This window comes from Crotalus tigris, unplaced genomic scaffold (assembly GCF_016545835.1).
Source record: "Crotalus tigris isolate CLP2741 ecotype Arizona unplaced genomic scaffold, ASM1654583v1 scf7180000018548.2558034, whole genome shotgun sequence".
Lineage (NCBI taxonomy): Eukaryota > Metazoa > Chordata > Lepidosauria > Squamata > Viperidae > Crotalus > Crotalus tigris.
Window position 1 is genome coordinate 2,017,716 of NW_024097071.1, and position 21,519 is coordinate 2,039,234.

Below are 21,519 nucleotides of genomic sequence, written 5' to 3' on the forward strand. Positions count from 1 at the left end.
ATTAGATTTTGTTATGAATTGAGATTTTGTTATGAATTTAGGTAACCAAGGGAAATCTTGGTTACCTAAAGCCTGAAAACCATAAATATCAAAGATAAAATTGGAATATTGATGGGAAACTAAAAATTGGGGAAAAAATAATAACAGGATATGGATTGTTTATGAAGATTGAATATAAGAAATAATTAAGATACTTATAAGCTAAAAATGTATTGATAAATGTAATAATGATGTTTTTACTGAGTTGATATAATAAGAACTGTATTAGCTTAAATATGAGACAATAAATGTTAAGGGAAAAAGAGAGGAAATATTTGATGTTATAATTTGAGATTTGTATTAAAGATTTTGTAATTGAACTATTGATTAACCCAGCCACCACGCTGCTTTTTAAATACTTAAATGTAAAATTGGAAAATTAATAAAATATTATTAAAAAAAGATTCCAAAGTTATAAAAAGGGCAGAACATATGACAAGCAGTTTACACTGCCATGTAGAAATGTCTAAAGCAGGCCTAATTTCTGCAGGCCTGCAAATTTCTCAGGGAAGGAAAAGAAGGAAGAAAAACTCAAAGGAAAGGTGGATGTTGTGGATTTTTGAAATACTGTTTGTGAAAATAGAAAAAATGGCCAAGAATGAACAGAGAAACCAGAAATGAAGGCAAGAATATGTGTCCCATGATAATGTTGCAGGATCCAATCAGGTCACTGGGATCAGAGATTTAATTTTCTAACCTTTTGTACTCGTACTGGAGCCCATCCTCAGAGAACTTTTCTCTCACCAGAATGTGTCAGTAGAGAAACCAGAAACATTGTAGAAAGATTCATTAAGAAAAATGGGAAATAGAGAAAAAACTCTACAGATAAGGCTGCCAGGTGACTGTGTGGGTCTCCTTTTTGAATAATGATAATCCATGAATGGTTGGTGGATGTTTAGTCACTGTATATGTTACCACTTCAATTTCTGTTTTTTGTTTGCAAATATTGTTATCTGGCAAGTGTATGTGATAGTTGCAGAAATGTAGCAAAAATAAATCTTTCATATTTATAACTTAAAAATTGTGACTATTATTTATAACTATATAGCAACTGTGATGCTCTTGCAGTTACACACTGTAAGTTTGTTTGGATTGCTTAACACATTTCCTGCTCCTATACAAGAAGAGGATATGGCACTGTGAGATACCAGCAACGGATGACGCAGGTAGGTCATAATTCTCCAGTGGTCACGCACGTAGCTAGGATGGGTTCTCCCCTCCCCCCCATTAACTGGGAAAGTTCATTCATGCTATGGATACAATTCCTGATACGTTTTTAGCCTATGTGAACTCCCTGCACAGCATGATTACTGATCACATGAGAGATCTGAGTTTGGGAGTAGAGAGAATTGTTGTGTAATACATAAAAGTATGACTTCTAAATGAATAAAACACAATGTATAAGTAGTGCTGCTAAATCTCTCCTTTTGTACGATAGGCACAATCTCTGAATAAAGAACAAAAATAAGAGATTAAATCTCAGATATGTTTTTTTTCAGAGAGTTAAGAGCAGAGGTCTCCAACCTTTCTAGGCTCGCGGACTGAAGGAGAGCAGTTTCAAAATTGGTGCATGAGCATGAGGCCACAGACACTGGCGCAGCACTAGCAGCTATTTGTGTATGCAGCTGCGCTAGCGCCATACACATGCCCAAATGACTGTGCACCACCCATGGTTGCTAGCAGCCCCGTTCATGCATGTTCCAACAGGCTGTGCAACTCACCCGGGCTAGCAGCCTTGTTCGCGCATGTGCCAACGGGCTGTGGACATCTGCCCTATGTTACTGTCCCCGTTTGTGCCCATGCGCATACGCAAATGGGACCGTGGGCACTAGTGCAAGGGGGAGAATGCACGCCCATGCGTGTGTACACCGGCCAGCCATTTCCGTAGCCTGCAGACCAAGAGCCCGTGGCCCACTCCCGATCCACAGCCCATAGATTGGGGACCCCGGTTAAGAGTAAAGAAGGCATGTAACTAATAAGGCAGTTAAAAAGAGAAACATTTGTAAAAATCACATTCAGATCTATGACAACTTGTGATCATTAGGTATATCAGTTTTATAAAACCTTGGAAAATTATATGTGTATTGTAAGTATATACAATACACTTTATTCTAGAATAAAAGTGCTTTGGCCTGAGAACTGTTTTTATAGCCTTTTACTAAAGCTTGCATGAAAGCTGGCTATGTGACCTTGGGTCAGTCACTCTCTCTCAGCCCAACTCACCTAATAGAATTGCTGTCGTGGGCAAAAAAGGAAAACAAAGTATTACCAGTAGGTATGTTCACTACCTTGAGTTATTTATAAAAATTATAAAGGCAGGAAACAAACAAATAAAATGGGAGCTACGAGGGCAATTTGGAAATAAACCTCCATTTAGTTATCAATGACAGACACTCACAGATACAGAACTTTTATTATACACATTAAAAAACTACAACTTTACATTACTTTTTGACATAATCGTCATTCAAATTGAGACACTTGTCATAACGTCTTACAAGGTTTGGGATTCCTTAATAGTAGTCGCTCAGCACCAAATTTGGGCTATGGGGGTGATGATCAAAAACATCCCAACAGAACTGCTTCAAAAGTTCTTGGGTGTGTCTAGTGGTGTACGGGAGAGCATTATCATGAACCAACACCACACCGGAAGTGGTGCCATAGAAAATCCCGCCAAATGTGAAGATGCCAAAGGAGTACTGCTAGTGAAGTTCATGGAGCATGGTTTGACCATCAGTTCAGAAGTCTACTGTGAGACGTTACAAAAACTCAGATGAACCATCCATAACAAGCATAGGGGCATGCTGACTTCCAGTGTGGTGTTGGTTGATGATGATGCTTGCCCGCACACCACTAGATGCACCCCAGAACTTTTGAAGCAGTTCCGTTGGGATGTTTTTGATCACCCCCCCCAGTCCAGATTTGGCGCTGAGCGATTACTACTAAGGAATTTCAAATCTTGTAAGAACTTATGACAAGTGCCTCAATTTGAATTGCAATTATGTCGAAAAGTAATGTAATGTTGTAGTTTTCTAATGTGTATAATAAAAGTTCTGTATCTGCCAGTGTCTATCATTGATAACCAAGAGGAGGTTTATTTCCAAATTGCCCTTGTATTTTGATGTAGTGGCAAAGGTGCTGGACTAGAAACCAGGAGACTATGAATTTTAATTCTCCGATAAGGATAAAAGCTGACTGGATCATTATATATAACATTTCTACCTTATACTCCAATCAAGGAACCACCAATTCAGACAAACAGTAAACAACAGACTAATCAAGGAACACTAAGAACACTGATAGCCTTCTGTATAAACAGAGATCAAACTCCACTCCTTTCTAGCACAGATGTTATCAAGCTGGGTAACAAAAACAAGCTCAGAGCACCAAGGATTCCACATTTCTGCCTTAAGCACAGCAGCCACAAAAACTTTACTGCTCCTATGTATTGAGATAAGTCCCAATAAATCCACATAATTTGATAATTCAGAATAAATATATTTAGAATTTACTCCTTTAGCAGTTTTTATTTTAAACTAGCAGAATGCATATTTGGGCTTAGAAAAACTTTTTGAAATCTCAAATAGTTGTTCATTTTGGGAAAACAAAATTTTCTGCAATATCATTTCATAATTTTCTATATCTGTTCTGCAAAATTCAAGACAATTTAAACATTGCAATAGCTTCCTATACGTGTAATTTTTTAATGTCATCAGCCTTTTCCACTCAAATTAGTTAGCAGTTTTGTTTCACTTTAGTTGATCACTAATACAGAGTTTGATTTAAAAGTTTGCTTCTCTGGATTTAACTTTAGGAAGCATTTTCTTTTTCTTTTCATTGTACTTAGCTGTACACTCCACGCCTTCCACACGATCTCTTGGCGGCGGTCTTTAGGATCAATAATGCTCTGTAACACTCAAGAGCCTCCCACAGGAGCTTTGGGCAACGGGAAAAGAGATTGTAAGAATTAGGGACCTCTTTCTATGTCGAGAACTCCGGTTTCCATTTAAAGAAACTAATCTAGGGACCCATTTCTGAGTTCCAAAAACCCGGACGATCAACAGCGACAGAGTTTTCTATATCTCTTTACTGTTTGCTGCCGTTTTCCAGATTTTTTGCATCTCCATAGGTGATAGACATACTGGTAGGAACCGATGTAAATCCCTGAGGAAATTCAAGTTTTGCTAAATGTAGGAATTCTAGGCTTGCCGTAAAATACGACACCCGCCCATCTTTGGGAAGAAGGTTGTTAAGCCTCTCGTCCATTGAAAGTTTTGCTTCTGCGCTGGCAGCCCGTTGGGAAGAGCCGCATTAACACTAATCCAATGAGCCTTTCAACGGTTACGTTGAAACGGTTCAACGTTTTTAACTGTAAAGTGAATACGCCCGTCTTTCCGGACCTGGAGACTTTGAAGCAATGTGTCGTCTCGCTCTCTATTCCACAGTGGGAGGGGCAAGTGGAAGCATTTGGACTCCCAGTCCCAAGATGCTTCGCGATATCGCTGAGGTTAAAGGTGACACGAATATGGCGACGAGCATGGAGCACGGGGATGATTCGGGAGAGATTGCGGAAACTTTCAAACGACTGGTGAGTGGGTTTTCTCTTATTATATTTATTATTTATTGTCTCTTTGTCTCTCTCCCAATGGAACAGCTTGCCTTCAGAAATCGTGGGTGCTCCATCACTGGAGGTGTTTAAGAAGAGACTACTGTAGACAATCAGTTGTCTGAAATAGTATAGATTCTCCTCCTTGAGCAGGGAGCTGGACTAGAAGACCTCTAAGATCCCATCCAGCTCTATTCTATTCTAGTGTCTGATGTTTCTTCTATTTGCTCCTCCTTCATTTTGACTACCTGTTCGGCTTGAATGACTTGCTATCATATCTAGTTTTCTAGTGGACTTTTTTTTCCCTATTTTTTTCTTTTAATCTGCAAAGAAACAAACTTTATTATGGCAGCACACACACACAATCTCACAGCACAGCACAACACCAGATCCATAAAAGCAGGGATCTATAACATTAGGAGGGATCCAAGGTGCAGACAATGCAGAGAAGCCTCAGTGATAGTCTAGTACAGTGTTTCTCAAACTTGACAATTTTAAGGCATGTGGACTTCAACTCCCAGAATTCCACAGCCAGCAATGCTGGCTGTGGAATTCTGGGAGTTGAAGTCCACATGCCTTAAAATTGTCAAGTTTGGGAAACACTGGTCTAGTACATAGTGACTGGGTATGAGATGCAAGCAGGGGTAATATATACTGAATGGCATAACCAAGGTAGCTGCCATTGTGTACAGGAACATTTGCACAATGTATGGGCTAGAGCCTCCCAAGTTCAGATGTGAGATGACACAAGAAGGTCCTGGAGAAAAAGAGGCTAAATCCTGTGAGACTTGCAGATTCTGATGGACAGGCAGGTACTAGCCAATCAACAAGACACTGTGGTAGTAGACAAGGTCCAGAGGTCAGCTGTGGTGATAGATATAGTGGTACCAAGTGACAGCAACATCAGGAAGAAGGAATATGAGAAGCTGGAGAAGTACCAGGGCCTGAAGATGGAACTAGAGAGGACATGGAAAGTAAAGGCTAAAGTGATGCCAATGGTGGTAGGAGTACTGAAGACTGTGACTCCTAAGCTGGGAGAGTGGCCATAACAGATCCCAGGAACAACATCAGAGCTTTCTGTACAAAAGAGTGCAGTGTTAGGAACAGCTAAGATTCTGCCCAGAACTCTTAAATTCCCAGGCCTCTGGTACAGGACCTGAGATTGAGGAAGACACATACCATCCTTAGGGGCGAGAAGGGATTTTTTTTACTTTTATATACACACACTCCTAGACACATACCACTCTAATCTTCCAAGTCTGGGCCACATACAACAAATAAAAAGACAAGTCATAGGGTGGGGCACAGCCTCATTTAATTTTTGTCTCAAGTTGAAAGTGGGTGGTTTGAATATTACAAGGGAGTTAGTGTTACTCTGCTGGTAGGTAAAGTTTGGTCCCTTCACAGGGGAGGGATCTGCAAAGATGATCTTGGAGACTTAAGGACTTTTTTTATGTTCTCCAAGATTTTACAAAAGCTAGGCTTGGTGATTGTATAGATGCCCATATTGACTTATGGAATAGAGAAACAAAACTAGCCATCCATATAGCATCTGATCCTTAATTGTCCTCTGATGCTACAGAATTCAGGTGTCTTCCTTTTTATCTTAAGTGCTCTAGTTGTAAAGTAAGCTATAAGACACTACTATGCAGGGATGTGATTCATTTAAATGATGGGTTGATAAGCTTTACTGTATACATGCATACATGTATCTGCTCAGGTGTGAACTCTTTAGGGTAATCAAGAGTTTGTTATTTGCTCCAGAAATAACCTTATGAGGGCAAGATAATTAAGAGAATAATGGTTATGCAATTGCAGATGTCCTGAGAGACTTGGTCACATCTCTTTTTAATCTGATTTATGGCCTGGTTTGGAGATAAATTCAGTCATAGTAGACCTCCAGGGAGAGACAAAGGAAACATGAGTTTTGATTTGCTTGATCTTTCGACCGCTTTTGATACAATTAATCATGGTATCTTACTGGAATCTCTTCATGAATTAAGGATTGGGGACACTGTTATAGTAGTTCCACTGTTAGTTGTAGGGTTAGCCTTAGACAAATAAGTAGGTGGCTGTAGCCCTGACAGCTATACTGTAGAGTGGCAGAGAGTGCTTTACCAGTACTTTCAAACTTCTAGATGTGGCCTGTCACCAGTATTCTGGTGGTACTGAAGTCTACTTCCTCATTACACTTTTCTGTTATGATCTTAAATCTATTTTCTACTACTGCCATTATTATGAGTTTTAAAACTCTTTAGAACCATTTAGCCGCTGAGTTCAATCTTCTGAGTACTGCGGAAATTAAAGCATCTAAGATGGTTTTTAAATTCTGTTTTAATACACACAGTAGAAATAAGCTACTGCCTCTCCAAATAATTGGCTCCAATGTCAAAATGTTCTTGGTGGTTTTTTCTGAGATTCAGATGGACTCTAACCTGAGTCCTTTGTTTCGTATGGTTCATCATGAAAGACAAGAGTCTTTATATCACATCCTTTTTCAAGTATTTGAAAATTACTACCATAATTCCCCTGTGTTGTGTCCTCAAGACTAAGCATGTTTAGCTCTTTCAATCTCTCTGTATAATCCTGAGTTTTAATCTCCTGATCATCCTATTTGACTTTCTCTAAAACTATTCTGTTTTTATGAATACTTTATAAAATTGATGCCCAGAATTGGATTAAAATATTACTACTCAAGGTGGGATCTGACCAAAGCAGAATACAGTGGAATGTTTGTTCCCCACAAATTAGAAGTTATGACTTTGTTGTATCTGCCTTTTTGTAATCACATAATTCTTCTGGCTGATGTTCAGTTTGCAAACTAATATTCCAATACCAAGTATCATCACCAAGAATCGTGTATCACTATCACCAAGCTAGATGTTTCTCATCTTATACTTATGCCTGTGATCTTTGTTTCCTAAGAGAACATTGTGTTTCTTTTGTAAAATTCTCTTATCCTCTGCCAATTTCTGTAATTTATCAAAATTGTATGAATTCTATTTCTGTCTTAGCTATCCCATTCAATTCTGTGTAACTGGATCTGTTAAGCATTGTCTCTTCTTCATCCAAGTCATTAATACAAATATGGACAGACAGAGATTTTGGGAATGAACCTTATGGGTAGTCTTGGCAACCTTGTGTCCAACTTGATAAGGAATCATTAATGGGAAGTTTCTGTGTATAATTTTCAAAGACAGATATGTACTGTTTTAATTGACATGCCATCTAATACTTAACTGGCTTTCTAAGCTTGTTAATCAGCATGTCATGGCATACTTTGTCAAATGCTTTGCTGTAATCAAGATTCATTATGTCGGCAATATTCCTACAATTTATTAAGGTTGATATAAAGACAGGCTGGTAAGATTTCTTCTTTCCAAATCAGTGCTAATAAATTACTCCATTGTCTTAAAGGTGATTACAAAGTGGCCCTTTTATGATCTGCTCTAGATTCTTAGAAAATAATGTTACATTGGTTCTAGTTTATACCCATTTTTGAATATAGGGAGGTTGAGAGTCAACTAGCATTTTCCAGTCAACTAGTAATGAATTTTTTACTTTAAATTTAGTCAAATATTTCTTTATCGTGTTTTTGTCTCAACCTTCAGTGCTGTCCTGTCATAATTTCCTGGTGAAACACGATACTTTGAAGACAAGTAAACCAAAATAAAAGTTTTTGAAAAGCTCTGACTTTACTTTGTTATTTGTTAGTATTTTTATGTCTTCATTGAGCAGCTATTATACTGATTTTTTCCTTTTCCTTTTATTTTGAAAGTATCTATATAAGCCCTTTCTGTTATTCTTAGCTAAACACAGCTCCTTCTGAGATTCCAAGTTACTTGTTTATATTCTTCTTTTGTGACATGGACTTGATCCTTTTCCAATTTTCTAGATATGTTTTTTGTTTTCAGATATTTTCTAAGTTCGTGTAATGACATTGGTTTCTGCTGTTCTCCATTTTTTCTTCCTCACAACTGTTTGCAGTTGTGTTTTTAGTGTTTCCTTCTTTAAGAATTCTCACTCATCTTTATCAGTTCTGTAAATAAACTGAAGGCAGGGAAACAATTCATTTGGAGTTTGGCAGGAATGGATTTGATTTTTTTTTTTTTTACAAATAGCGCAACTCTGTTTCTGTTGTATATTTTGAACAAGTTCAGTTGCTATTTCCAGTCATGGAAGGCCACGCTCCAGATTATACTTGCCTTTCTGTACTGAGAACTTAAACCTTATTTTTGTTATTTCATATACCTTAAGCATTCATTTATAGACACTAAAAGCTACAAACTGCTGTAATATTCTTCTTGAATTTTCATTGAGGGGTTTAAGATCCCATTTCATTAATATTTTCTCATTTTACATTACACAGTTTTAAAACTTTTTGGAATTGTTGCTTCTTCCCATCCAAGAATCCCATTTGTTCCTCTCTTTGACATTTCTTCAATAGTGCTACTAAGCTCCCTCAAGATGGGAGGAGAGCTTGTGGTGAGTGGTTGCCAGACATGGAAAGTTATTTTCTATCAGATTGCACTTCATCAGAAAGAATATATATATATAGTTGAGGGTATTGTTAGAACATTGCTGACATTGGAGGATTAAGTGGTTATGGCAGCTTTGATTGGTATACCAATTACACATTTTTCTCAAGAGGGATGTAGATAATTATGTAATATTTAAATAATATTTTCTTATTAAAGATGATTCTTTAACAAAATAATTATATTAACTGCCAGTAAGCTTCTAAAACCAAGGTTTTGCTTATGATCTATAAGACTCTGAACAAATATTGGATAGATTGCCTTTGTAATTTCAGACTTGATCAATTTCTTCCTTTGTTGGAGGAGGTCCTTCTGCATCTGCCTAGAACTGCAAGATGCCATTATGCTTGCCTGTTGATGAGCTTTCTCTGTGATAAGGACTCTACTCTGGAATGTTTTATCTCCTGAAATTCATGAGACAGCTGCTATTACTTACATTAGAAACCTGTTGATCTATATCAGGGATGTCAAACTGCTGGCTCATAGGCCGGTTGCATCGTAGGGATGCCGCGCCAACCCCAGCTCTGGCAATGCAAAAAAGTTGCAATACGTCACAACGTGTCACGTGACATGGCGAGTTCGACACCCGTGATCTATATTTTTACTCAAGCCTTCTCTGTATGAAGGTTCGATAAGTCTTTTCCTTTCCTTTTATCACTATATGTTTTGTTTTATTTTATATTATATTTTGTATTCTATAAATTGAGTTTCAGATGCTTTTGTATCAGAAGCACTATAAATATACATTAATAAAAAATTATAATTGTCCTTGCTTTAAAATTTTCAGTTTTCTGGAACTTAAAAAAATGCTAGAATCTATATTCAGATCTGTGGCTTCTTGCTGATTATAGCTTTTGCTCTCCTTCCCCCTTTTTCTTTGAAATAATAGGGAGTGACAGATGTACTGTGTGAAGCATGCAGCCAGTTAGGATGGAAGACACCAACAAAGATCCAAGTAGAAGCTATTCCAGTTGCACTCCAAGGTGAGTATGATTCTGGGACCTGAATGTAAGGGAAAGGAGAGTATGCCGTACTGATGGATTTAATGTGTTATTCAGAACAATGTAATTAACGGGTCTGCATTTCCAACTCTCTGAACTAGGCTAAACAGCAAGGCATCTTTTTATTTATGGGACCTTTCCACATACCTCCATTGTTTAGTCTAACCCTACATTAATGTAAAGATAAATATAGTTTTTAAGGATTGTTTGGTGTTTGAGAAAAGATGCTTCAGTAAGTGAAAAAAGAACCGTCTTACTCTGGTGCTCTGTTTGTACATTTACTCAACTAAAATTTTCTGAATTTTCTGAAAATGCTTTCCATAATTACTCTGGGTTCTGTCCATCTATATTACTATGTTACTTTTTTTTCCATTGACATTGAATGTGACACATTTTTTTTCCTCATAGGTCGGGACATCATTGGCTTAGCAGAGACAGGATCTGGAAAAACGGGGGCTTTTGCTTTGCCCATCCTTCAGGCATTATTAGAAACTCCCCAGCGCTTCTTTGCTCTGGTACTTACACCCACCCGGGAGTTAGCCTTTCAGATTTCCGAACAATTTGAGGCTCTTGGATCTTCCATTGGTGTCCAGAGTAGTAAGTAGTGTGGCTACAAGACTTCATATGAATATAAAACATCATGAAATTTAAGAGAATAGGTGCAAAAGCATCTTTAATAAACATTCTACCAAGATACACAGATTCATCTAGTTGTTCTAAATGTTCTTTATCATATACATATAATTTGCAACTACTTTTCCTGTTTACACAAATCTTGCACCATAATGTCTGTCTAACGTTCACTGCAAGTTATTTGGTTTCTCAGCTGACAATATAGCAAATGCGTTACTTATTCAAACCCCAGAGACAAACTGTTGGGGTAGGGGTTGAATAGTATTGTGATTGACCTGCTGAGGTGGCCATTATTTAATTTTTCTTTTCTTTCCTAAGCTGTCATTGTTGGAGGAATTGACATGATGTCGCAATCTCTGGCCCTAGCCAAGAAGCCCCATGTAATTATTGGTAAGGATCTAGCCTACAATTTGATCCTATGGAAATGGTGAGATACTAAATAAGGGTTAGGCGATATAATTGACTATCTGATGCACTCCCCATCTCTTGCCTTGCCAGTTTAATGATCTCTGACTCCAATTAACTAATTACTGGTCTTGTATTTTAAAACAATAATAGTTGGGAAAATATATCTGATGCAACGATTTGTAATGTCTTTTTGGTTGCCGTGTTTGCTTTGAATCTCTAAGTTTTAATTTTTTTAATTCATTATATTCCGCTTTGACAAATTTCCTATGGACAATAGTAACTGATATATATATATATATATATATATGCTGTTTGGATAGCATTTCTTCATCAAACTTAGCTTTAGAATGAATAGATTAGCCATCTTGCATTTACTCTTTCCTACAGAGGAATTCATTTAAAATTATTTAGAGCAAGTCCCTGGATTGCTAAGATTCAGCAAGCCCATGTAACTTCAGGTCTATTTAGGATTCTAGCTTGATCTATATTCCTCAGAATATGCTTTGCAAACTTTTTTGAACTATTTGGATTACAAATATCTATTTAATTGGGACTCTAAAGCTATTTGCAGAGAAAAGAAAGGAAGAGAAAAACTCAAATTCTTGGCCATCATGGATCAGAGACATGTAGAAAGAATATAATCAAGAAAACATAAATACTTCACAGGAGGAGATATATAGTATACTGCAACTAATTCAAACAACAATGACTTTAAACCAGAAAGAAATCCAAAATAACTTTGAAAATATAAATCAATCTATTTCTAAGTTAACTTTACAACAAAAAAATTCCCAGAAAACAACAATAGAGAAGGAGTAGATAAAACAGATGAATGGATATAGAATTGAGAATAGAGACTTACAGATGGAACTTAACAAAACAAGGAAACGTGATTTAATCCTAGTGGAAAAAAATTCACAAGAATTGGAAAAAAGGACAAGAAAACAGATTGGATAAAATGGACTGTAGAGATGTCAGAAACATCGGAGAGAAAGGAAATGATAAGAGAAGCGGAGAGAAAGAAAAAGAAAAAGATTTTCAACAAACATGGAAAGGCAGAAGCTCTGTACAAAGACACTTCACCTGATTTACTTTTTATATTTACAGCAACATTTACAAACATACGGAAAAACTTTTTGATTCAGCAAAATACATTGGTTAAGAAAGATACTGGGCAAAGGAAAAAGACTAAGGTGGAAACCAAGAAAATAGATGATGGGACTTACCAGAGAGAATACTTAAAAAAGAAACATTTGTTTGAATATGGTTAAAGAAATAGAAAGGTTTTGGAATATATATGTCATTCTAAGAGGATGAATTCTCTAAATATAATATAGTAGGCTTTTTTCCCTTTTTTGTTCTCTTTCTTGATATGTGTAATATAAAAAAGTTGAAATGACTTATATAAAGGAAATGTTTTAGATACTTAAATGTGATTGAATTTAAGAAAATTATAATGGATAAAAATGTTTTGAATAAGAGTTAAAGGACTAGATTAGATGTATTAAATAGAATGTTTAAAGATTAAACATATTTGTAATTGTGGTTAAAAAGAATAAGAAATTTAGGAAATAAATATATATTAGCTTAGGAGGAATATATATTTTAAGTAGTATGTTATTTTCTATGTTTCTTTACTTATGCTCTCCTTTCTTTTCTTTTCTTTTTATTGTTTTATCTATTCCTTAAGAAATGTAAAAGTGTGAGATGGTTCATATGAAAAAATAGAGTTAAATTTTTTAATGTAATTAATTTTTGAGAAAATCTTAACCAATAAAAATACCTAGAATTTGGTGGGCGAAACAAACTAAAGTAAGGACTGTAACAGGATCTAGGATAAGGCAACCAGAATGATTGAATAGAAAAGAAATATTATATTGATGTGATTATTATTTTAGGAATATTGGAAAAAATTATATATTTAATTGTTATCTATCAAAACAGTAAGAATTGTATTAACTCAATGTTTGCAAAAGAGGATATTTTGGGAAAAGAGGAAATCAGCTAAAACCATTATGTGGATTATGGATTATAGAAATCAATTGTTAATGATTGTTTTACAAATGTAATCCAGACAACACACTGTTCACCAATTATTAAGTGATTTATGTTTAAAAAAAGATCAGTAAAATATATTACAAAAAAAAAAAAAAAATAGCCACAGCAGGCTAGAAACCGGAAAGTCTGTGAGTTCTAGTCTTTCATAATTAGCTATGAAAGCCAACTGGGTAAACTCGCACCAGTCCCGCTCCCAGAGCCCAACCAACCTTACAAAGTTGTTGTGGGGAAATAGGAGAAGGAAGGTGTGTTCTATATGTTTGCCACCTCGAGTTATTTATAAAAAATAAAAGTGAGATATAAATAAATGAATAAATAAAGAACCCTCATAACACTCTTTCTCCTGGTAGCTACGCCTGGTCGTCTTATTGATCATCTTGAGAATACAAAGGGTTTCAATCTTAGAGCTCTGAAATACCTAGTTATGGATGAAGCTGACCGCATCCTCAACATGGACTTTGAAACAGAGGTGAGATGTGCCCATCCCTGCCACTTTAGAATGATTCATTGTATTGCTAAGCTGGTATTTTTCAGAAATATGATTTCAAAATAACCCATACATTCATGGGATTTGTCAGACTTTCCTTCCTGATATTGAACGTATGCCATGTATTCTCTTGGTCATTTAGAAGTAGCTGCTTGGGAAGTAGATTTATTAAGTTCCTTTAATATGGATATGACCCTTCCCAGTGCATCCTTGCTAAAGTGAATCCACTTAAATCTGAACTGTTCCCACAGGAATCTTTTAGTTGTTAAACTCATCATTCCTTGCTGAAGAGTAATGCAATGTCTTGGCTTAAACTGAAAGTTCTTGCTCTATGGCTTCCATCAGGCATACCTGGTATAGGTCTGCATGCATGCATGCACATTGATCAGTGTTCTTTTCTTTTGCATTTCATTTGTTCTTTCTCTTTACAGGTAGATAAAATCCTGAAAGTAATTCCCAGAGACAGGAAGACATTTCTCTTTTCTGCTACGATGACTAAAAAGGTGTGAGACAGCTTGACACTTTGCATTTGTTTAGGAGAGTGAGACAGAATTGAGAGATAGAGGTACAGTGGAATTATTGTCTGGAAATTTAATTTTAATTCTCAGGTGCAAAAACTTCAGCGTGCAGCCCTTAAAGACCCTATGAAATGTGCAGTGTCATCAAAATACCAGACAGTTGAAAAACTTCAGCAATACTATATTTTTATTCCTTCCAAGTTCAAGGTAATTTATTTTTCATTTTTGTTTTGGATTTTCTTTAGTACTTGGCATTTTTTAAACTTTGCACCCCTTTGCCTTTCATATTTCCTGATTTAAGTTCTTTTTCTGATGCTCTTAGGATAGTTATCTTGTGTACATTCTGAATGAACTTGCTGGCAACTCATTCATGATATTCTGCAATACATGCAACAATACTCAGAGAACGGCACTCTTGCTTCGAAATTTGGGCTTTACTGCTATTCCCCTCCATGGACAGATGAGCCAGGTAGAGGCTAATGTGCTTACAAGAAAATTTTTAGATTATGAAGTAACAAATGTGTGATAATAGCAAAATAAGTATGTATCCATTCTCAAACTTGTTCTCCTTTCAATACTTTTTTGCCCAATGTGACACTTTCGAACATTGTGATTAATAAATAATGCTTTCATACCTTCCACTTTGCCATGCTAAATGAGGTGAAAAAATATAAGTGCATACTAATGTGCTCCTTTGTCCTTCTAGAATAAACGATTAGGATCACTGAACAAGTTCAAAGCTAAAGCACGGTCCATCTTGTTGGCAACTGATGTTGCAAGTAGAGGCCTTGACATCCCTCATGTTGATGTAGTGATAAACTTTGACATTCCTACCCACTCCAAGGTGAGTTGAAAAAGCTGTTAGCTGAGATATGACTGACTGTTGCCTAGAATTTCAAAGACATCATCATAGATTTTGAAACTGAATTTGCCTATCTATTAAGAACTTTTTGTGGAGACTTGCTCTGTGAAGTTTAGGAGATCTGAATAATACAGCAAGGCTTTTCTGTTGTGGCCCCCATCTTATGGTAATATTGCTCTGTAACTATTCCTGTAGCTCTTTCTCTATTAACATTTTGTGAGTTCTTTGGAACAAATCTCTTCTACTGTGCCTTTAATCCTAATTGATTGGTTAGCAACATTTGTCTTGGAGGTAGATTTAATATTGTTGTTTTTCATGTTTTTATTCTTTATACACTGCTCAGAGTTTGTGAATTGGGACAAATTACAAAAGATCTATAAAATAAACCAGAAGAAATGGGCAACTTTTGGTCATATTCTTCAACAACAACAACAACAATAATAATAATAATAATTCTACCAAGGCAAATAGGTGGGCGTGGAATGCTACAAGTACATCAGATGGTTGAAGAAGAAAAAATGGCTTTGGAAGAATATCTGAAGAACAATGATGAAGATGCACTGAAATTAGTATATCAGGAAGGCTTACTGACTACTGGAGAGACCAAACTGGCCTACAAGAAAGACCAAATGAAGAACAGAATAGAGGCATGGGAAGACAAAGCACTACATGGCCAATACATTAAAAAAATAGCTGGGAAAGCAGATAATAACAAGACCTGGCAATGGCTAAGAGCAGGAAAATTGAAGAAAGAGACCGAGGGACTAATTCTGGCTGCACAAGACCAAGCCTTAAGGACAAATGCATATAAAGTCAAAATTGAGAAGACAGCAACAGACAGTAAGTGCCGCCTATGCAAAGAAGCTGAAGAAACAGTGGACCACTTGGTAAGCTGTTGCAAGAAGATTGCACAGACTGATTACAAGCAGCGGCATGACAAAGTAGCAACAATGGTGCATTGGAAAGATCTGCAAAAAATATCATTTGCCTGTAAGCAAAAACTGGTGGGATCATAAAATAGAGAAAGTCATAGAAAATGATAAAATTAAACTGCTCTGGGACTTCAGAATTCAAACAGACAAGCACCTGCAACATAACACCCCAGACTTAACAATTGTCGATAAGAAAGACAAAAAAGTCTGGATAGTGGACGTGGCAGTGCCTGGAGATAGCAGAATAGAAGAGAAAGAACTGGAGAAGATAACAAAATACAAAGACCTACAAATAGAAATAGAAAGACTGTGGCAAAAGCAAGCAAGGGTAGTACCAATAGTAATAGGCTCCTTGGGTGCAATCCCAAAACAACTGGAGCACCACTTGAACACCATTGGCATTGACAAATTCGCTATTAGTCAATTGCAAAAGGCGGCCTTATTAGGAACTGCTTCCATCCTGCGACGATATCTGTAATACCATCAAACATCCACATCTGCCTATCCCAGGTCCTGGGTAAGGACTCGATAGGTAGACAAAATGCCAAATCCAGTCTGAACATCTGGCTGACTGTGCAATGATCCATAGTAGTAGTAGTAGTAGTAGTAGTAGTAGTAGTAGTAGTAGTAGTAGACAAAATGCCAAATCCAGTCTGAACATCTGGCTGACTGTGCAATGATCCATAGTAGTAGTAGTAGTAGTAGTAGTAGCAGCAGCAGCAGCAGCAGCAGCAGTAATAATAATAATGATGATGATGATGATGATGTTGATGTTGATGTTGGAAGGGACCTTGGGAAACCCTATATCATTTCAGACAAATGGCTGTCCAATCTCTTCTTAAAAACTTCCAGTGTTGGAGCATTCACCACTTCTGGAGGCAGGTTGTTCCACTGGTTAATTGTTCTAACTGTCAGGAAGTTTCTCCTTAGTTCTAGGTTGCTTCTCTCCTTGATTAGTTTCCATCTGTTGCTTCTTGTCCTGCCTTCAAGTGCTTTGGAAAATAGCTTGACTCCCTCTTCTTTGTGCCAGCCCCTGAGATATTGGAACACTGCTATCATGTCCCCCCTTGTCCTTCTCTTCGTTAAACTACATATAGATTACATATAGAGTTGTGAAGCACTGAGTGATATTAAAGCTCAGAAGGCTAAAGGTATGTCAGCAAGAGGTTGAATGAAAGAGTGAGAATTACAGATAAAATGAATTAGTATTGTAGGTATTATGCAGTGATGATGGGTTGATGGGACTCCACCACCTTTGGTGATGGTAGCAGCTCCAAAATGAATCTTTTCTGTTGGAATCTCAAATGACAGCAGGGCCACATATGCTTTTACATACTGTATTGCTTTTTAGAGAATTTACGTGCTTTCTTCCTTACCAACTTTTAGGAAGCTGAGCTGAGTTCCTTTATCTGGAAAACTGCCTGTTTTAATAGTTGACATTTATGATGAAAACGTTTTATTTTGAGGACATTTATTTTAGTGGCTGTCCTATAACCACCATCTTGTTCTGTTACTTATTCTGGATTCCTTTCAGGATTACATTCATCGAGTAGGGAGAACAGCTCGAGCTGGACGATCGGGTAAATCAATCACCTTCGTGACACAGTAAGATATTGTTTTGTGCTACTCCAGCTGTACCACTATCAGAATTTATATATTCCAATGCAGTGATTTCCAGCTACAGGGTCCTTGGGAAATACAGAGCTATTTCAAGAGACCCACAATTTGCAATAAACCGGGGAAGAAGCATCCCTCCCCCTGCATAGTTGGAAGGAGATTTGAGAGAACAGCACTTGAGTTGGGCCAATTCCCTCTTCCTTTGTCCTTTCCCTCCCTCCCAGCATATATAACACAAGCATAGCTTTTCCTAACATTATTAAGTTTCTGCATTATGCCTGGCCTTAATCTGTGTAGAATGCCCATAAATTGATAAGTGAAGTTCCTATATGCTTTTACTGAGGAGTAAACCTGGATGACACATAGCTTGCCCAGTATTTGCTGCAGAATCCTCCAGACAGACTATGGTTTATGGTATTATTTGTTCTGTTCTTATATAACACTGATGTCTAGAATGGTTTTGACTCAGAGGGCTTCTTCGGGAATGTGTTATATTTTTGCTATATAGTGGAGAAAGTTCTGTTTTGTTAAAGATTGAAAGGAAAAATTAGTAAAATGAAACATAGCATAAAAATACTGGTGAATTTGTTGCTTTTAACACTTAAGTAACTGACAGGGAATTAATTAGGGTGAGATTCTTTAGAAAAATCCTTTCTCCTCTTCCAGGTATGATGTGGAACTCTTCCAGCGCATTGAGCACTTGATTGGTAAAAAGCTGCCAGCCTTTCCCACTCAAGAAGAAGAGGTCATGATGTTGACCGAGCGTGTGGCTGAAGCCCAGAGATTTGCTCGCATGGTAGGCTGCTTTAATGCTCGGTCTGGTTTGTTTTATGTAGAAATGTAACCGTTGCACTCATGATTGTGAGAATATTAGGATTTATACAGCTTCAGGTGTCTATTGCTTGGGTAGTCAAATTCCAAACAAGGCTTCAAGAGCTGAGAGATTCTTTTATTCTTGCATGAAGAGCTGTATTCCATGTCCTCACTGTTCTAGTTCTTTTTATTTTCTTTTTTTCAAAATTAAAAACATCCCATTAACTCAGGGGCAACTTTAAGGAGTCTTTTGCTTTTGCTACCACTATCAAATCCTTTCCTAATTAACTTCTATTAAATAATATGTTTATCTTCTTTATTGTCTCAGTGATGGATTTCCTTAAAGGTCTCATGATAACATTCTCCTGTTTCTTTTGCAGGAGTTGCGGCAACAAGGAGAAAAGAAGAAACGTCCTCGAGACGAGACAAATGAGGATGATGATGATGATGCAGAAGGAGCGTTGGGAGTCAGGAATAAAGTTGCTGGAGGAAAAAAAAAGAAATGGAAAGTTCAGAAATAAATAGATCAGACTTTATTTCTCCATATTTTTATGCAGTTTGGAATCCTGGAATCATCAGTCCAACATCATTATCAGAATGACTTTCAAGGACTCATGAAGAATATCTCAGTAAATTTAGCAGTCCACGTTCATGGATATAACTAGGAATGACTGTCCTTGCAAACCTGGGAAATCTTTTAACGTTGGAGGAGTCTTATTAGTCTCTAGCAGCAGTTGGTATTCCTCTGAAGAAAGCAGAAGAGAACAGATTCCATATATTCTTTATGGACAGTGGAGTTGAGAATATGAGTTTCAGTCTGTTGCCACCCAAGTTACAGTTAATTATTTTTACAGCCCATATTTATTTAATAAGATAATTTGCAAAAACATGGGGTGCAGTGGGGGAGAAAAAAGTAATGTATTCTAATATTCAAGAAGTGTCAGCAAATAGCAGACTAATAAGATTCTTGAATATTAAAGGGAAGGACTTGATAGAGAGAATTAAAAAAACTGCCAAATTTTGTGTTTGCTTATTCACATAATTGTGCTATGGCTGCAACTTCTCAGTTTCCTTTCTCAATTTATCTGACATTCAGCCATATTTATTTGTTTCAGTCTGTTATGAATGCATCTGTGGACTCTGCAGTTTAGTAACCTCACCATTAACTTTGTAGTAAAGAAGTTCTATAAACTGATCATTTTTTCTGCAGGTCATTCCTGAGGCAATTCTGCTTGACAGCCGACACTAAGAGGCACTCTTCTTTTACATAAGGTCTGTGCCAGAGTGAATTGTCTACTAAAATTGATTGCTCATAAAGCAAAAATCCAAAGACACACCCAGGGATTGGAATGAGAGCACCGTTGCAAGTTTGCCATCATTTTCTGCCTTACAGTTTCCACTGTGATTCACTTCTTGTAGGTGACTATTAAAAAAAAAACTTCACCCAAGCATATCAGATAATGTTTGATCCAGGACATTTTATACTAAGATTTTGAAACTTAATTTTTTACATTTTTGTTGCTATCACAAAGCTTACAAGAGGGAGAGAGGCCTGTATATAGCAAGGATTTATAAGTACATATGCTATAGCCTAATGGGCACTACATTTCCAATGGCTGGGAATAAACAGCCATTTATAACTATAGGAAAAAATTATAACAAAGCAAAATTTGTCCATTTGCAATAGAAGTGGTTTCTTATTTTATTTTATAAGTAATCTAATAAATTTTATTTCAATTATTTTATGAAGAATTGGTGGTATCTGCATTGATGAAGGATGGCCAGCTTCGGGAAATTGAAATAAAATTTCTTGAGGGCAAGAATATGCTTTGAATGCCACCACTTAACAGTCTTCTGCAGAAAAATTGGATTTTAGAATCTCAAGCAGTTTTTATTTCAGTGTATAATTTGGGGCAGCTGTTTACATTCCTCAAATAAGAATTCTTTACCCATCCATTGAAAATCAGCCAGGGATCTATCTGTAATTTATGCTTCCCGTAATCAGAAACATTAGACGTTTACCCATCTTTCAAGAAAATTTATTTGTTTAGAAATTGATATAGCCATCTAGCTTATACAAGATAATCTTAGGCAGTTCACAGTAATAAAAAATAAAAACAGAATAATTAAACCAACTCAGTGCACCAAAATGGCTTTTATATATTTAAAAAGTCTGAGTATACATTTTCCCTCAACATTTTATTTTATATTGATTCTTATCAAAAGAAAAAGAAATACATTTAATTTCCCTATATGTCCTTTAAGTTTCATTTAAGGCAGAAGTTATAGACCATCTTAACTCCAACACAACTGCAAGAGGACATTGTCTTAGTCTGATATGTTTAGCAGAATTTCTAGCATATTATGACCAGACAGAGGGTAGTTAAAATATGTATATATTTTCTCTTTCTTTTGCAAACATTTGCTGAGATATATGTTGATGAAATGCTATAGACTGGAATGATACTTCAAAATTAATCCCAGATGTCTGAAGCAGCAGCGCAAATTTTGCAAACTACCTTTAAAATGCTTGGGCAAATAAAATACTTTAACCTGGGCTAAAAAGCATTCCATGGACAAGACGCTGCTCCCATAGAGCTTCTATGAAGTTTCCCATAGCAAAACTACCCGAAGGACTGAGCATTTTAAGAGTCACTTGAGCTTTGAAAATATTATCGTTTTAATTGTATTTTGACAAGAACAATACATGAAGAAAACTATTCCTTTTTGTATAACCGGTGTACTTTGACTAGCTGAATGAATTTATTTCTCCCCTTCCTTCCCCTTGTCTTATATTTAAATGTGTCGTCCTAGGCTATTTTGACATGCAACTAACTACATATTAAACCACATGTTACACCCACATTCTTAATAGTGACCCCACCTGCTAAAAGTATTTGCATTTTTTTGGCTAAAAATATTTATTTTCTCCTGCTTCCAGTTTCTATGTTAAGAAATGGCTTCTCTATGAACAAGTCATAGGACAGCCAACAGGTTTAAAGGGTCT

The 21,519-nt window shown here is 36.5% G+C and overlaps 1 protein-coding gene across 2 annotated transcripts; it reads left to right on the plus strand.

Moving 5' to 3' along the window:
- Positions 1-4,499: 4,499 nt before the first annotated feature.
- Positions 4,500-21,290, plus strand: DDX47 (DEAD-box helicase 47). Of its 2 annotated transcripts, none has more exons than XM_039354158.1 (12): positions 4,500-4,627; positions 10,073-10,166; positions 10,593-10,699; positions 11,136-11,207; positions 13,634-13,752; positions 14,202-14,273; positions 14,379-14,495; positions 14,611-14,757; positions 14,995-15,132; positions 17,617-17,687; positions 18,366-18,495; positions 18,893-21,290. In XM_039354158.1, the coding sequence occupies exons 2-12, from the start codon at positions 10,099-10,101 to the stop codon at positions 19,031-19,033; spliced, it is 1,182 nt and encodes a 393-aa protein (XP_039210092.1). In that variant the 5' UTR covers positions 4,500-4,627; positions 10,073-10,098; the 3' UTR covers positions 19,034-21,290. The 2 variants fall into 2 exon arrangements, with proteins under 2 accessions (XP_039210092.1, XP_039210091.1); XM_039354157.1 differs by having other exon boundaries at positions 4,506-4,627; positions 10,593-10,781.
- Positions 21,291-21,519: the final 229 nt, after the last annotated feature.

Bases quoted from the DNA above. Each gene is read 5' to 3' on its own strand.
- DDX47 (XM_039354157.1), top strand. From the start codon at position 4,526: ATGCTTCGCGATATCGCTGAGGTTAAAGGTGACACGAATATGGCGACG. The intron at 14,496-14,610 runs GTAATTTATTTT...TGATGCTCTTAG, and splicing joins TTATTCCTTCCAAGTTCAAG to GATAGTTATCTTGTGTACAT. The intron at 17,688-18,365 runs GTAAGATATTGT...CTCCTCTTCCAG, and splicing joins TCAATCACCTTCGTGACACA to GTATGATGTGGAACTCTTCC.